The sequence below is a fragment of the Parus major genome, chromosome 20 (genome assembly GCF_001522545.3).
Source record: "Parus major isolate Abel chromosome 20, Parus_major1.1, whole genome shotgun sequence".
Lineage (NCBI taxonomy): Eukaryota > Metazoa > Chordata > Aves > Passeriformes > Paridae > Parus > Parus major.
The window spans coordinates 8,740,930-8,758,109 of record NC_031788.1 but is presented as its reverse complement, the minus strand read 5'-3'; the positions used below and the strand labels follow the sequence as shown (position 1 = coordinate 8,758,109).

The following is a 17,180-nucleotide window of genomic DNA, read 5'->3' as shown; positions in this document are numbered from 1 at the left end:
ACAGCTCCCCTTCAGCGCTCGCAGCCCTTCCATGGGATGTGATGAGGCTGCACTGACTCCATCCCGGGCAGCCCGAGCCTGGGAGGGAGCCAGCACTTGTTGCTACCCTCTAGGAAACCAGCCTGCAGCCTCCCAGACAGAGATTTTCTTTTATTTCATTAGCAAAGCCCCTAAAAGCCGTTCGCTCCTGCCCATAGAAGCAGCCTCTTGCCTTTCACGCTTTATTTGGCGGCGCGAAGGGGCCAAGCCGTGCATGTGGAGGGGGAGGTGGGGGAATCCCATCCCTCTCCCTCTGTTCTCCCTCCCCTTCCTTATCCCTCCTGACGTCTGGGAATTGAGATCTTTAATCTCGCCGAGGAGCGGATGAGGCGCCAGGGCAGCTTCTCGCACGGCTTCCCGATGTAGCCGGAGCCGTCCCGGCTGGCTCCGAGAGGTCTGTGCTCCTTCCCCTCCGGGCTGGGGTGGCAGGGATGCCGAGGAGGGGCTCTGCTGTTCTGGGGCATGTCTGCCTGTCCCAGAAAGGGCATTTCTGCAGGGTTTTGCTCTCCGGGAAGCTTGGAGCTGGTGCCGGGCAGCGGGGACAGGTCCCGTCCTCGTACGGTGAAGCGGCATCGGGACATTCCCTGCCCGTCTAAAAACTGCCAGGACTGCCTGGGCGACTCTTCAGGGGCTGTGGGCGTGAGAAATGCACTTTGTTTCTTGGTTTGATTTCTTTTTTCCCTTCTGTTTTGTGGCTGATGATATAAAACTGCAGGGTATTGCTGCCAGAGAGGATTTGGAAGGGTTTGTTACCTGTGTGGGTTTTTCCCACCTGGAGCTGTGGGTGAGTTCAGCCTGATGGGCTGGGGGAGCTGCAAAAGTTCAGCCTAGAAGTGAAACTTTTTCCTGACTTTTTTTTTAATGTTTCTGCTATGTTTGAGACCTTTTGTTCAACGGTGGAACTGAAATAGAGGAACTTTTCAGGAGAAAAACATAAAGGGGTGGATGAATTTGTGTTTTTTAGTCTGTTTTAGGTCCTTTAACCAGCAAAGCACTTGGGAAATGTGGGACAGATTTATTCCCTGCAGCTGGCTGCCTTGCTGGTCCCTGTCTCTTCTGCAGGGCTGTCCCTGGAGCTGCTCATGTGTGAGTGGGACATGAGGTGACATTGCTTCTGCCAGCACTTCTGTGCAGAGGCAGTGATGACTTCTGGCATCATGAAATGTCCCCAGACTGTGACTGTGGAAGATGGAAATAAATCACACTGCCTCCAAATCCTCACCTTTAGTTGTGCTGATTTAAATATGTGGCAGGCACATTTTTTTTTTCTTTAACTAAAGCGACTACTTGTAAAATTTCCTGTACAAAAAAGGAGATCTCTGACTGCCTTAACCTCCAAATCTCCTCTGAGCACACGGCTGGAGCAAGTGGAAAGTGGTGTGTCCCCCACACAGCCCTATTTTCCAGGCCCTGGAAATACTCACCACTTGCTCCATGTGCTGCTGTCTCCACATTCCTTCCCTGGGGTGAGTAACAGGAGAGAGGCTGCAGCGTGCTGTGGGCTCCCTGCCTGCCTGCCTGTCACCAGGGTCCCCTCAGCCCCAGGTCCACACTCAGCCTGGCTGGCTGGTGGCACCACTGATGGCAGAAGTGGATGGGGAGGGACCACAGAGTCCTGGGGTTTGGGATGTGGCAGGTGAGCTGTGGAGAGGGAGCTCCTCCAGATGTGTGTCTTCCACCACTTCAGACAGGTGCACTTGTTATCCCTGATTTAGGATTTAGGTAGGAAAATGAATGTTGGAGAAGAGGCAGAATGGTGATGGGTTTGCCTCTGAGATGGCAGAAGAGATGAAGACCCTGTTTCTGGCTTTAGTCACAGATCCACACCCTGGGGTCTAGCTGTGCCCAGTCTGGGTTAAAACCAGAATTAATGTGAGGGTGGGAGGTCCTGGCACAGGGTGCCCAGAGCAGCTGTGGCTGTCCCATCCCTGGCAGTGCCAAGGCCAGGCTGGAAGGGGCTTGCAGCAACCTGGGACAGTGGAAGGTGTCCCTGCCTGTGGCAGGAGGATGGAACACAACCCTGAAGGTCCCTTCCAACCCAAACCAGTCTGTGATTCCATAATATTGAACTCATCCTTACTGACAGGACAGGGTGGAAGCTCCTGCCTGAATCAGAGCCTGGATCAGTGCAGGCTGGAGGAGTTTATTTTTCTGGATTTTGGATCCCAAATAACTCTGGTTAACATGAAAAGATGGCACACTACCTTTTTGCCAGAATTTGGCATCCTGTTTGTCAGCAGAGCTGCACAGAAGGACCTCAGGAGCAGTTTGGTGGCATTGCAAAATGGCCAAAATGAAATTTTAGTTCAAGGAATTTGAGAAATGCTGACTTTTTGCTGCTGTTTGGCACACACACCTCTGCAGCCAGGGCAGGCTCTGCTTTCCTGGAGGTGACAGCCAGAGTCCTGAAACCCACCTATAAAATGTTTGCTCTTTTTTTATAAACAATGACCTCATTTTATTAGCTGGAAAAATAAAGCAAGTGTTTCCCATGGCTAAAGGCTTCGGTTACACTGCAGTTGTTCCATTCATCTTCAATAATCACAGACAGAAAAGGGTGGTTAACAACTCCCTGTTACAACTTGCATGTTTTTCCATTCATTCTTCCAGCAATTGAGATCTGCTTTCAACAGATCATGCCTGGGTCACTCATGTGCATATTTATTTTTTCATTGAAATCACTACAAAGCTGCTGTCCTTGAAGGGAAACAGGCATTTGCCAGGAGCCTCTGCATACCTGTCCATCAAGGTGAATAGAAAAGGTGAATGGAAGTGAAATGTCACTGCAGGAGGGGCAGGGGCTGGTTCTGCCAGAAGCAGTGAGGCTGAAATGTGGAGCATGGAGATGAAAAATGTCCAGCATTAAAACCTGGTTTGCTGAGACCCAGATGAGGTTGACAGTGCTTCCATCAGGGTGGTTTTCTGCTGACCTGAAGTTCCTGACCCAAACTGAACAGCACTGAAATCCAGGCTGGCAAAGCAAAGCCCACTACAGATGCTCAAGGTCCACGGGCTGAGGCTGGCAGTCAGCTGTGGCCATGCTGCAGAGGTCATTTCTGAGTCAAACTGATCCTCTGCCATGCTTAAATCTGCCCTGCCTGCTTTCAGTCTGTTCAGCTGAATGAATTAAAGCAAAATTATCCCAGCAAGTCCTGGATATAACTTCTTGGGAATGAAAGAAGTAATAAACCCCTTCTTTGTAAACTGTTCACATACAAACTCCACTGGGTCTGTGGATCCCTCCTGCTGCAAAATTGCTTTATCACAGCAACTGATGTCTTTAAATCTGTGCTTTGAGGAGCCTGGCTGCCACAGAGTGCTCCTCTCCATGATTTTCCCCTTATGACTGGTGTGTGCATCCCAGGAACACGAGAATCGTGCTGTCTGTATACCTGTAATGATCGTGGTCATGATAATCAGAACTAATTACTTCAGTACAGTTAAAACAAAAGTCACTCTGGGATCTATCTGTCCAATCATTGGCCAGTGTTGATGACTTCCATGATCAGAGCAGAGCCCATCACTGAGTTCCACTCCTGAGATTGTCCTGCCCAGAGAGCCCAGCCCCAGGCCCAGGCAGGAGGAGAGGAGTGTCCCCCACCAGGTTTGTAAACACAGTTTAGTCCAAGGCACTGAACAGCTATATTGGAGAGACCAAAAAGATTAAATAGTGTGTAGGGATTGCAGGAAAATCTGTGTGTTCTTCTCCACCCACCCTTTCAGTGCCATCAGTGATGTCCAGAGCTTGTGGTGCCTTAAACGAGGACAGAAAAAAACTGGATTTTGATGTGGTGAAGTACAACTTTTACTTCTCCTTCCTGACATTTGCACTTTTGTAGGTCCTGGTCACAATGCTGATTCACATTTGGTTCTTTCTTGCCTGCCTGCCTGTGGTGAGCCATGTCTGGGGACGAGTGGGCCAAGGTAAGGAGCCTGCCTGCCCTTGTGGGGCTGTTCCCTACGGTTTGTCTGTCCCCTGGGATACTCAGCCCTTCCCACTGGCAGTGGCAACACTGTGAGGGGCATTCCCAAAGCCAGGCAGGATTCCAGGGGGCTGCTCTGCTCTGCTGTCTGCTGGTGAAGCTCCAAACAGCCTTTCCCAAGCATGAAGAGATGAGGGGTCAGGGGGCCCATCTGGGGAGAGCCCCTCCATCCCTCCCCACCCCACCAGGCCTTTCCTCATCTCTGGCAGCAGTTCAGCCACTCCCTTGCATCAGGGATGCATTTCAGCCTGTGCAGGCAATGAGGGGCTTATGTGATCTGTGGGAGCCTGAGAAATAGGAAGGAAAAGGCTGTTACTTCTTTAGACACTGCACCTTCCTGCTTTGGGTGTTTGTGGTGAGACGTGGTGCAACATCTGTGTCATCCTCTATCATCATACCTGATTCCTCCTGTATCATCCTGCTCCCCAGAGGGACCAGACAATCCCTACAGCACCTCAGCACAGCCTTTCTGATGTGGAAGAACCACGTTTTTGTTATGTCTGAGCGCTCTATGGAAGAGCACAAGGGTTTCTAGAGAGGTGGTGGCCCTGCAGGGCTGGGACAGATGTGTCTCCCTGCTGTGTATCTTCCAGACTTCTACAGTTAAGCCTGGGCTTATCTCTCTGTGAGCTGGAGAGCAAGGTTACAGCATCAAATAGCACATCTAACGCAGGGCAAGGAAACAGTGGAGCTTTCATGGCACTGGGCATCATTTGCATCCAGCACATAATGGTGCTTTAGAGGATGATGTCCTTTCTGGTCTATCCGGGGACATTCTTGTCTTTTTAGCTTCTGGGCTCCTAGAGTGATGCCCAAGGAGCTGGACCACACTTGGCCAAAAGAAGACAGCTCCATGTTTAATCTAATGATGAATTCCCCTCTTTGTTCCATGATCTTTTACCATTTCTCTTAGGCATGATTTTGGGATTTGCTTTTTGCCCTTCACCCCTCTTTCCCCTGTTTTCTTTCTTCCTCTTCAGATTTGCCTGGGGTGAGATGTGAATCTGAGCTTTGTTTCCCCAAAATAGTTATCTGCTTGTTGGGCAGCCTGCAGGAAGTCTCTGCAAGGAAAGGCACAGATGTTGGGCTGAGACAAGCAGGAACCTCACTGCCAGCTCTCACTGCTTTCCTGGGTGGTGACATCATGGCAGGGATGCCAGGAGGTGTCTGGGCATCATGCAGGGCCAGATTAGGGAGCTGAGGAGCCCTGGGTGGTGACAGTTTGGCAGCACTGAGCAAAAAACTCCAGGTCACCCTAAGATTTATTTTTTTGTGAGTAACTGTAAAGGGAAAGAGATTGGTAACAGCTGCAAATGAGGGGGAGCTCTTGGGTGCAGATGTTTACATCTTGCTCACTCACTGCAAATTAGGGCATCCTGCTGGAAAGGCAGCTCTGGGCACAGTGTCAGAAGGAGGGGAGAGAAATCTGCTGAGTTGCCATCCTGCATCCAGCCGAGTGAAAAAGTTTCATATGGTGACATCTGTGTGACAGGAATGGTTGATTCCAGGAGTGACACATGAGCTCAGACATCTAGCTGGGGTTAACAGATAGCTGTGAAATCTGGAGATGATAAAGGAATGTGCTGTTTCTTCTCTTTACCTCCTTGTCTGATACTATTCTTTTCCTCAGGATTTGTCATTTCGTTTGCAGCTCCCTGCAGCAAACTGATACAAGCAAACTCTGCCCATGAGTTATGGTCCTGCCAGGAGCTGTTATTTACACTTTATCAGGTTTTCTTTATTCCTTTTTTTTTTTTTATCTTCGTTCTAAACCCATCTGGTCCTTGGAGCTGCCTCTGAAATGATCTTTCTGCAGGAGTGTGGGATCCATCACCAGAGGAATTTCTGTATTTCTCAGCAGCCCAAGCCTATTGAAGAGCCTTGGTTGAGCCCATTTATCTGTTTGCTGCCCTCCCATTTCAAATGTTTGCACTGAACACACCTCCTGTAAGAAAACACTCAGCGTGAAAGCTCTGGGGAGAGTCCCCCAAGACATGAAGGGTTCAGACAAAGCCCCCACCTCTGGGGAAGCTGCTTTACCTTTCTGCAAGGGTTTAAAATGAGCACCTGAGGAACTCCCCTTTGCACAGGAGGCCCCAGGCCTGCAGAGGTGCAAGGGGACTGCAGGAGCTGCCACACAGCCCCAGGGGATGCTGAGGACTTGCCTGGGGTGGGGAAGGTTCTCTTTGTACTACAACTACTCCCAGGTCCTCAGAGGAGAAGCACATGTGGGTTTGGTGGGAGGAATTGCTCCCGTAACAGCATGGACACATCTCTTCCTCCCCAGGGTCAGGCCGGCTGAAACTCACTGTCCTTTCGGAAGACAGGCTCCAGATGAAGTGGAAAGAGACTGAAGGGAACATCAGTGGCTACAAAGTTCGGGTAAAGCCCATGGCAGGTAGGTGCTGACAGCCTGGACACGAGTCCCAGCACAGATTCCTGTGTGAGAGAGGGACCGAGCTCCACCTTTTGTCTGCAGCACCACAGGACCTAAACACGAGCACTGCTTAGACCTTCAGGGAATAGAGACAAGGCAGAAGGAGTTATCCACAGCCTGTTCTGCTCTCAAGTGTTGGTTTCACTGAGCTGTGGGTGCAGCATTGCCAAGGAGCCTCTCTGTAGTGCCACCCCATGCACAGGCCATTTATCACTCATTCACAGGAAAGATGAAATTCAGCTCTCTTCATCCTGGGGGAAAGGTTTAGCCAGAAACGCTGTTCTTTGGGGCTCTGTGAGACAAAACTGTAAAAGCCTCATTGCCTGGCTCTTCTGTGGGAGCTCCCAGCTCTCCCAGCACCTGCAGGGACACGGAATGGGAAGCCCTTGACCCTATTTGTGTGGGTAGGCTCATCCCTCTAGCTCCCTACCCCTACTCCCTGATCTGAGATGTTGAACCTGGTGTTGTTGGAAGGACACGATGTCCCTCAGCAGGGAGGGAGCATCCTCGGTGGTGGCTGGCATTCGGTTCCCAGTCGCTGCCGCTTTCCCAGTGAGGAAAAGGGATGTGCAGGGCAGGAGTGCGGGCGGCAGCTCCTGTGATCATCCACCCGTTTTTAGCTCAGCCCCCACCTGTTTCCCAGGCTGGAGCAGGAGGTTTCTCATTCCTTCCCTTCCCGGCTCCTCCCCAGAGCTCCAGCCCAGCAGAGATTGATGGGCATCCCGGGAATGCAGGGAATCCCTGGCGCTCCCAGCACATGCCTGAGGCTTTCCCTCGCAGGCTGGGAGTTTACAGCCCTAGGCAGGGGCATGGGATGGCTGGGTCACAAACAATCCGTCTCCACAATTTAAAGCTTGCAGCCCTTTCCTGGTCGGAGGGGTTTAGGGAGCTGCTGTGTCTGTTTTGTGCAGCACAAAGCCCATGGGGCAGCAATCGCTGCCTTGCTCCCTCTGCTCACTGTCCTGCACACACAGAAACCAGTTCTTGGCTGGTCAAGGCATCCCCATCCCAGAACAGGGTCCAGCAGCTCGGGACATGGCTGTGGAGGGGTCTGGAGGTAGTGGCAGCCCCAGAAATGAGCTGTGCCCTGCAGGCAGCAGCTGCCCCTGGAGACAGATGGGGCAGAGACAGCACAGCTGGGATAAGTGAGAGGAGTCCAAGTGCCAGTGGTGACATCCAGAGACACCAAGTCACTTCCTCATTTTGTCACATATAACCTCAATCACTTGTGTGTTTCCATAAGCGGTTGCCAGTCTTTACACTCTTTTTTTTGCACCAGCTTTTCATTCAACAACTCCTTGGGAAGCTGGTGAGAGCTGCACTAATACTGGGTGGGAAGTAATTTTCTAATTTGGGCACTCCTCAAAATTTAAAACGTAAATAGGAGCTGACTGTGGTCCCTAGGCAGACATTCCCTGCATTTCAGTGCTGCTTTTGCTACTGTCAGCTTAAATTTAAGCTCTGACAGGCTCTGAACTGTGGCTTCATCCCACCTCAGGGGACTCGGAACAAGAAGTCATGCTGAAAACCAAGACTCCCAAAGCCACGGTGGGAGGGCTGAGCCCCACCAAGGAATACACCCTGCAGGTCTACGTGCTCAATGGCTCCCAGGAAGCCCTGTTTGCCAAGAGGAAATTTGTGAGTAAGTGCAGAGGGCTAAATTTTACCACTGAGAGCTCCTGAGGCTCTTGGGGCCCATCCTCTGGCACACACCCTGCAGACTGCTTGGCAATTACAGAGCCTGGTACTATTTTGGATGGAAGATTAGAAAGGGAGGTGGGGAAGACCCAGGGGATGAGGGAGGCACTGTGGCTCACAGGCCTCTCTAGATGTGCAATTTCTCTGGTTTTGGTCTTCTTACAGTAGAGGAGCTCAAAAATGCATCCCAGACTAGGAATAACCGGAGGACTGCAGGAGATACGTCAGGAAAGAATCTCACCTCCTCGGGGAGCTCGGCAGCTGAGCACAGTGGGGTGGAGGAGGCCACCCCACCACCCCTGAACACTGCCCTGTCACAGACAGGTGGGTGCTCTCACCATCCTGGAGTCACACAGGATGGATTTTGAGCCACAGCCTGTGCCACCCTACCACAGCTGGCTAAAACCATTCCCATTTTCTCCCTGCCATCTTTCTTACAGAGATATTCTTTCAGTGAGTCTTGCTGTCCTGGTCTCATTCTTTGCATACAATTCTTAGCTACAGGAACACAGTAAAGCACCTAAAAAGATTTGCCCCTCATTCCAGCCAAGCTGAAAATGCACGTGCAGGTATCCAAATTCAGCAGATGCAAACTTATCCTTCAACTGAATGTGGATCCTTGGAGAACAATCTGCTCCCTGAGCTTTTCCCTAAGCTCTGTGTCCCAGGACTGGCTGCAGGTGCTTTACAAGAAGGATTTCCTCAACCTCCCTGGCTCAGGACTCTCTGTAACTACAGAGTCTCATGTTTCCATGGCCTCAAAAGGGAATTACACTTGTTAATGGAAGGAAAATCCATCAGTGCCATTATCCAAAAAGTCTTGCACTAGCTCAGGGTGTTTGGAAGTAACAGATTGGTGAGCTCCAGAGAACAACTGGGTATGAGGTGCCATGGGATGTTTCCCCTGATTTATATTTTATAAACATTCATTGTTTTCCATCATTAAATTAATGGGAAGGACAAATTTGCTGATGTGATCCATTTTTAACATTATCTCCTGAGCAGGCATGCAGCCCTCTCAGAGAAGTATGAATGAAGGTGGTGTCAGTCTGTCCACCCATAAACCTGTAGGAATTTTACCCCTACACCTGTGCCAAATGTGGCTTCAATCAGCTGAGGAGTGGGGCTGCATGGGGGTAACACAGTTAGGGACAATGGAATTTTTCTCTTTCGAGCACAGCAAAGGACAGAGCTGAAAAGAAAAGGCAGAAGGGGATTCAACCAAAGAGCTCAGGAGAAATGACAAGAAACCAGCCCAGTGTGGAGGCCAGCATGACAGAAACAACATCAACAGCCCCAAAATCATCCCCGCGCACTCCTGCAAGCACGGAGCCAGAGTCTCCAGGAAAAGAAAAACCTCCAAAGGATTCACTGAGGCGAGGTGAGAGGGGGTTCAAACATGTCTTGCTTCTTCTTCCCTGCTGATTTCCCTAACACTCACTGAATTCAAGCTTTCCAGCCCATTCCCTGCCCCCCCAGAGTACAGTGCTGCTGGTTGTGCTTCCAATCACTAGGTCATGCTTTGGGAGCTGACAGAGCTCACTGGAGAAATTTGGAGTTCTGTAGAGCAACATGAATTCTCAGGAAAGCTGGAGTTGGGCCAAAAATTCCTTCCAGATGATTTAATTTATTGATTTTAATTGATTTGGCTCCATTCTCTCTTCATGTTGTCATCTCCCCCTGCTTCTGGCAGATTCATGTAAGCATTTGTGTTCTTCAGTAGAGCACCCCCAGCCATGGACCTTTCCAAGGTGTTTTCTTTCCAGACACCAGGGGTGTCTTTTCCAGGGGTGTTTGTTACCTGGCCTGCTCCTCCTTCTGGACTGTTTCACAGATAATTGATCCATGAGGACCCTTCACATTCAGCTGAGATTGTGATGGCTCCCAGCTCTGCTGAAAGGGTGGGAATGGGATGGGCCAGAGCATCCCCTTTGTCCCAGCAGAAATCCCTGTCTGTGATAGGAGACATACCTCCTTGGAGCCTGATAAATCTTAATGGGATCATCTGTTTCCCCCTCCACCAAGGATGGAAAATTCCCCATCTGAGAAATACTCAAGGAAGATGCATTCAATTAGCAACATGCCTTGTCTTATCCTCTGTTAAGCTGAAGGCCTGGGGTGGGGAGGAAGGCAGAGCTGGAGTATCCATGGTGCCAGCAGGTTTTTACGGAGTGATTTGATTTAATATAAAGCCATGAAATAATTGTAGCCCACAGGGGATCTCGTGATGGAATGGAATTAAGCAATCACCTGCAATTCGTGGAGACTTAGGCTAGATAAAAGGAAGCACTGGGCTGGGGCAGAGATGGAATGGAGCTGACAGCTTGCAGAGAGCAGTGCTTGGGTTAGCACACGCTTCCTGACAGCTTTAACCCCTTCTTTGCAGAGGTGCAGCTGCACACCACTCCATTTCGAGGTGCTGAGATGGGTTATCCTTGGCTCCGTGGTTTTCACAGGATGCTGGCACGTGCCAGACTGGCAGATGGTCTGTTCCACCATCCAGACAAGGCCTTGCACAGCACAATTGCTTTTTATCTTTAAACTGAAGCGGGTTTTCCTCCTTACAATTGCTTCTCTCAGTATCAAACCTTTTCCCTCCAGGCCCCCAGTTTCAGTGTGACACTCCTGCAATGATCGATATTGTCCTGCTTGTGGATGGCTCCTGGAGCATCGGGCGCAACAATTTCAAGCTCATTAAGGAGTTCCTGAGCAATTTGATTTCCCCATTCAATATTGCAGAAGACAAGATAAGAGTAGGTAGGACATGCTCCAGTTTCCTGACCTTGGGATGCTGATCTCTTGTCCCTGTGGTAATCAGCTCCTCTTGGGAGCTGTTATCTCTTTAGGATGGGCTCCTAGAACTGCTCTTGGAAACTTTTCCCATCTGGCAGCAAGCTCTGGCCTCTAGTGGCTGTGAAAAATATCTGCACAGTGAACAGAAGCGCTGTCCTTGGGCAGCCCTAGGTCTGGTGGTGATGCTGAGATACTTTTGTGATTTGCTGCCATCTCTGACGAGGTGCTCAGCCACCAGAGCACTGGGTGCAGTGGCAATGCCACACTGGGGCTGCTGTGAGTTCAGAGGGGAGTGGGGCTGCTCCCAGCTCCGAGTGATGCTGACAGCCAGGCTGTACATGAAATGGTGTAAATCCTTCTCAGCCCTTGCAGGTGATTGTTTGACCTGGATTAACCTTGACACCTCATCAAATACCTCTGATCATCATGCCAGGGGCGTGTACCCCTGCACCCCTGTCTGAGGCATCACTCTGCTGCCAGCATGGCAGGACTGTAGAATCATAGGATGGTGGAACATCCTGATTTAGGAGACACCCACAAGGATCATTTGGTCCAAGTCCTGGCCCTGCACAGAACACCCTGAGGATCCCACCCTGTGCCTGAGAGCATTGTCCAAACATTCCTGGAGCTCACTGAGGCCTGGGACTGTGACCACTGCCCTGGGGAACGTGTTCAGTGCCCCACCACCCTCTGGGGGAAGAACCTTTTCCCGACATCCAGCCTAAACCTCCCCTGACTCAACTTCATGCTATTTCCTCAGAACCATGCAGAGAAGTGGAGTCACAAGCCCCATCTGCTCTCCCCCAGCCCCTGTCATTATTTTGTGTCATGTTCCCTGCCAGTGCTGACACCAGTTCCCAGAGTGGGCCTCCTGCAGCTCACCGGGGCTGGCTCGGTGCCCAGAGCTCCTGTCTTCCCCAGGGCTGGCCCAGTACAGCAGTGACCCCCGCACTGAGTGGGATCTGAGCGCTTACTCCACCCGGGAACAGGTGCTGGAGGCCATCAGGAATTTGCGCTACAAGGGTGGCAACACCTTTACAGGTAACTCCACCTTGCAGGGCTCTAAGCAGCCACAGTGGGGGAAGCTGTTCCCATGGATAATGTGCTCTGTGGGGTCTGTGGGCACTGGGGAGCAGAGAAAACAGTAAAGGCATGGGGGTTTTTTTGGAAGGCTGTGGAACAACCTCCATCTCTGCCCCTCCCCAGGTCTGGCACTGACCCACGTCCTGGAGCAGAATCTGAAACCAGATGCTGGTGCCCGGCTGGAGGCTGAGAAGTTGGTGATCCTCCTGACTGATGGGAAATCCCAGGATGATGCCAACCTGGCTGCTCAGACCTTGAAAAACCTGGGCATAGAGATATTTGCCATTGGTAAGATCACAGCCATGGATAAGCTCTAGGACAAAGCCAGCCTGTTTTGGGTCATCTTCAAATTGAAGGTTATGTTCCCTCAATTTTGACAGAAGCATCCTGAGGCTGTAGAACTGAGGTAGTGGGTGAGACCTCATTACACTGTGGCTCAGATGAAAATGAACTCATTTGTTCAGCCCAGGCAGTGTCTTCAAAGGATTTTTTATTTTTTTGGAGAAAATATTCACATGAGAGATTTCATACCTCCCTTCTAAAGACCTTTGGAAGCCTCAGGGACCAGTGCCATGAAAACAATAATCTCAGCAGTGGAATTAGGCAAGAGAACGTTGTATTGGGCATAGCAGGAGACCTCCTGTATAATTACTGCCTCTCACAACTTCCCATTTCTCTGAATAACAACATTATCTGCTTTTCACTGTCTGGCAGCACCACCAAGACACAGAATGGCCTTGAGCAGCTCTGGCCTTGAGAACCACAAGAGGTCTGCTGGAGACTGATACATAAGCAATACAGTTACATAAAAACTCTCCTAAAACTGCAGTCTCCAAAAGTTTAAGTGCTAATTTATGCTGGGAACATGCAAGTGAGGGTTCATTGCATAGGGTTATGCCGGTAAGTTGCTTTTATGGAGGGAGGAGAGCTGCTGAACCTCCTTGACCAGTGCTGGGGTACCTTGAACTTAGCTCTGGGAAGCAAATTGAGTTGTGCTGTGGAGCTTGGTCAGCAGAGAGTTAATGAGGAGGGGGAGCTGAAGGATGGGGATGGAGGATGCTGTGTGATGGAGAAGTTCTGTTATATAAATGGGCTGCTTTTTGCTCATCCCTGGCTCTGCTGAAATGCAATGTGATGTTCTGATGAACAACAGGCGCTCTGTGGGGAGCGCTGGCACCTCATAAATATAAAATGGTTGTTTGTTCATTCAGTCCCTCATCCGTTTATGCCAGCTGCCTCTCGGGTTGAGAAATATCTACCTTTCTGATAGCAAAGCCTGCAAGTGATGAGGAGGCAGGAAAACAGAAGGAAGATTCAGCAGGCTGTCTCCAGGCCGCTAAAAGCCTTGTGAGCTGAAAGCTCTTCCCAGGCTGGGCTGAGGTGGCTGCTGCAGGAAAACCCAGGGCCACTAAAGACACCACTGTGGCAGTGGAAAGATGGGGAGCTGTGCTTGGAGAGCAGGGGGGTGGTGAACCCATCTGTGGGAGTCCCTGTGCTCATCTCTGGGAGTTTCTGGTTCTCTGGCCGCAGGGGTGAAGAACGCGGACGAGGCGGAGCTGAGGCAGGTGGCCTCGGAGCCGCTGGAGCTCACCGTGTACAACGTGCTGGACTTCCCCCTGCTCAGCTCCCTGGTGGGCAAACTCACACGGGTCCTGTGCACCAGGATCAAGGAGAGGAGCCACAAGGAACACACAGGTGAAGTGGGACCTCCTCGGAGAGGGCTGAGCTTCCTGCTGCTCATCGTCCCCCTTCCTCCTGGAGGAAAAAATCACCTAATGACAGCAATTACCATTACAGGGAAAAGGGGCTTCCTTTCCCTCTTTCTTTTTCGTGTGGTGTGATAAATGTGCTGTAAATGTCTCCTTTTTCTGTGTTTTTTTCAACCAAAAAAAGGCAGAAAAGGCAGAACTAATATGAAATATACTAGGGAAAGTGTATGGGGTAAATGTGGAGTAGGATGAGGAGATGATAAAACACATGTTTTGTTTTCTCCACTGAACTTTGAATGTTGAATTTCCAAGGCATTTTCAAATTCAAATCAAGCAGCCATTTCTTTCCTTTGCTGGGGAGCAGCTTGCATGATAAAGAGCACGAAGAACCACTCCAGATGTTAGCTTAGATCCTCAGGAGAAATATCATGTACATATTTCCACCTCTTTTTGCTCTAAGATTGACCTAAACAGAATAGGAATATCTAAATTCCAAACATAGTTTTATTTTAATGCTCTGGATGTTCATATAAACAAATTAATTTATTCTTATTTCTTTGTATTTTACATAATTAGACATTTTACAAAGGTGAAGGTTAGGCTGAAAATAAATGAACTTCTCCAAAAAGAAAACAAAGTAATTTTTGCTTGTTAATTTTGGCCTATTTTTATGACTGAGGAACGCAGACTTGTGTTGAATTATTTGCAGCACCCAGCAAAATACACAGCTTGCTCTTTATGGAGTATTTATGTTCTCTGTACACCCAGTTTTTAAATATTTCAGAGCAGTCTGGAACAGTTTCTATACTCTATAGGGAAGGAGACTGCAACTTGATTTGAAAAATGTCACTCATATTTATGAGCTGGAAAGTACGTTTGGCATGAGAAGTGTGAATATAAGAAAATAACAGTGTTTTTAATTCCTAGGCAGCACTGTGAAAGACACCCCTGTGAACACGGGTTCTCAGCTCAGCCCAACTGACCTGAAAATATCTGCTGTGACCTCCAAGAGCATGCACCTGGCCTGGAGCCCTCCTCTGAGGCCCCCAAAGAAATACAGGGTTGTGTATTACCCATCCAAGGGAGGGACCCCCAAGGAGGTGAGAGACCTTTCCCTGGACACCTGAGACTCACACAGCTTCCAGATGGTGGCTGGGACTTTAAGTAGGCTTGGGTGGACAAAAAGAGGGTGGCAGTGGGACATCAGTTAAGCCAGAGATGAGACTGAGTGCACAATGAGTGTAAATGTGATGAGGTTATAGGGTGATGAGATAGAAGACACTGATTTTCCTCTTAGCCAGTGTTATCCCCTCCCTGAATCATGTGTTTTGACTCAAAGAGGACACTCAGGTACAGAGAGCTGTCCAAGGATACTCATCTGTGATGGATATGATTTAAAAAAGCAAATCCAAATTGTGGATGAATTTCCATTGATTTCAGTGAGAGCATGACTAGAGTCTTGTGCTCAGTGTTTGCACAAATCCAGGGCTTAGAGGACAGGAATCCTTTCTGCCTCTCACCTCTATGTTTTGGAGAGATTTTACCCAGCACAGAGCACACCTGGGCTTCATGTTTCCGTGCACAGATCTGCCATGGAGGAGCCACAGTGGCCAGGGATGGCCAGTTCAGCCATTCCATTGCTAAAGAGCACCTCCCTGCCTTGACAGCCCTGCCTTGTGCCTGCAGGTGGTTGTGGAAGGAGCAGTGTCCTCTGTGCAGCTGTCCAACCTGACCTCGCACACGGAGTACCTGGTGTCGGTGATCCCCGTGTACGGCACAGCCGCGGGGGACGGGCTGAGAGGCGTCACCTCCACACGTAGGTCGTGAGTAGAGACAATTGTGCTGATGGCTGGTGGTGGGAGGTGAGCAGAGATCACTCTCTGACCATCTCACACTGGAGCCTGCCTTGTGGATTTCCCAGCTCAGGTTCAGCCTGCCTACAGCTCTCTTTATCTGTGGAGGTGCTCAGAACTCAACCAGACAAGACCCTGAGCAACCTGTTCTTTGAGCATCTGGTTGGGACTGAGACCTCCAGGGGTCATTTCCACCTTTGTCATTCAGCAAAACAGAATGTGGCAGTGACACACCCTGCTAGAAATATATTGCAGCTCTTTGCTGGTTTTTGTTTTTAATCCATGGTCTCCAAGTGAATTAAACTCTCTGTAACATAGAGACTGTGTTAGACATGGGGTAGGTGCCCACCAGCTTGCAGCAGCTGTTGTAAAGCCAGGTTTGTCCCCTGGGTTTTGAGTTGTTTCAGACCCCATAACTGAAGGTACCTTTGTGCCTTATTTTTCTCTTTAGTGCCTTTGTCTTCCCCTCGCTCCCTGCGCGTCTCTGAGCTGAGCCACAACAGTCTGAGGCTGAGCTGGAAAGCAGCCCAGGGTGCCACACACTACCTGGTGCTCTGCTCTGCAGCCCCTGATGGAGCAGAGGACTATACAACAGAGGTAGAGTTTGTGACAACAGTGATAATATCAGTTTTTGTCTGTCTGGGCTGAGTTTAGCGCTAGCTCTAAGCTTTGGCAATTGGTATTGTGGTCAAAGAAAAAAAAAAGTGTCAGAATTATTGCCAGAAACAGCTTTCATAATAGATTTATGGTTTGTCTTAAAACGATTTATAACTGAATGTTAATTTCATGTGGGAAATTAAGGCATGGGAGAAATCTGGCTGCCTCCTGGGGCCCTGGAAAAAAAAGGTACTGAACTCACATCCTTGTAGCCCCAAGTGTAATCACTGTATCCTTGAGGCTGTACATAAACATCTTGACTGTGTGTATCTTTAAATGTTAATTGAAGATGTGTTGGGGCGGATTTTACTGACATCTGAAAACAGCCCTACAACACTGCAGATGAATAAAACAATGGTTGATGAATGGAAAATCCTTAAAAACATCTAAGAACCCTTCGTTGTGCATTATCTGGATGCATGCCTTATCTGGAGTATCTGTAAGCTGAGGACATGAATTTTAAAAAACAAAGTGTGTGGGGAGGAACATTTATTGCCTCTTGACTAAGATTCCCCCTTTGAATGCACAGCAATAGGGGCAATTTCAAAACAAAACAATTAATAGTCTGCTTTCAGGGCACAGTCATGGGTTTTTTCTAAGATTCAGAACACTGGAAGCAACACCAACGCTCAAATTTGTATTTCAGCATACTAAAACATTTCCACAGTCACCTGACCTGCTCCCTGCAAGAGTGCAATGCTCCAGACCTATGGGATGTCTGCAAAACCAGCATTAAAATGTTCCCATCTTCTTACAAGCTGTGCCCCCATGGGTGCAGGCTCCTGAAGGTGCCCGTGGTGTTTCTGCAGGAGCAGAGCTGTGCCCGTGCCGTGCTGGCAGCAGATGGCAGCAGCCCTGCCTCTGCCACAGCTTCCCTTGGCTGGGAAAAGCGGGATCACAGCTCTTGGATACCCCCTGGTCCAAGCCA

At 49.6% G+C, this 17,180-nt stretch overlaps 1 protein-coding gene across 1 annotated transcript in view; it reads left to right on the top strand.

The window, feature by feature from the left end:
* Window positions 1–357: 357 nt before the first annotated feature.
* Window positions 358–17,180, top strand: part of COL20A1 (collagen type XX alpha 1 chain) — a 50,060-nt gene continuing 33,237 nt past the window's right edge. The window contains exons 1-13 of the mRNA XM_015647221.2: window positions 358–433; window positions 3,879–3,963; window positions 6,310–6,420; window positions 7,958–8,101; window positions 8,323–8,481; window positions 9,338–9,538; window positions 10,759–10,914; window positions 11,872–11,991; window positions 12,157–12,321; window positions 13,564–13,728; window positions 14,670–14,842; window positions 15,429–15,558; window positions 16,047–16,192. Of these exons, the coding sequence (XP_015502707.1) occupies window positions 3,891–3,963; window positions 6,310–6,420; window positions 7,958–8,101; window positions 8,323–8,481; window positions 9,338–9,538; window positions 10,759–10,914; window positions 11,872–11,991; window positions 12,157–12,321; window positions 13,564–13,728; window positions 14,670–14,842; window positions 15,429–15,558; window positions 16,047–16,192 (1,743 nt within the window). The 5' untranslated portion in view covers window positions 358–433; window positions 3,879–3,890. The remainder of the gene's footprint in view (window positions 434–3,878; window positions 3,964–6,309; window positions 6,421–7,957; window positions 8,102–8,322; window positions 8,482–9,337; window positions 9,539–10,758; window positions 10,915–11,871; window positions 11,992–12,156; window positions 12,322–13,563; window positions 13,729–14,669; window positions 14,843–15,428; window positions 15,559–16,046; window positions 16,193–17,180) is intronic.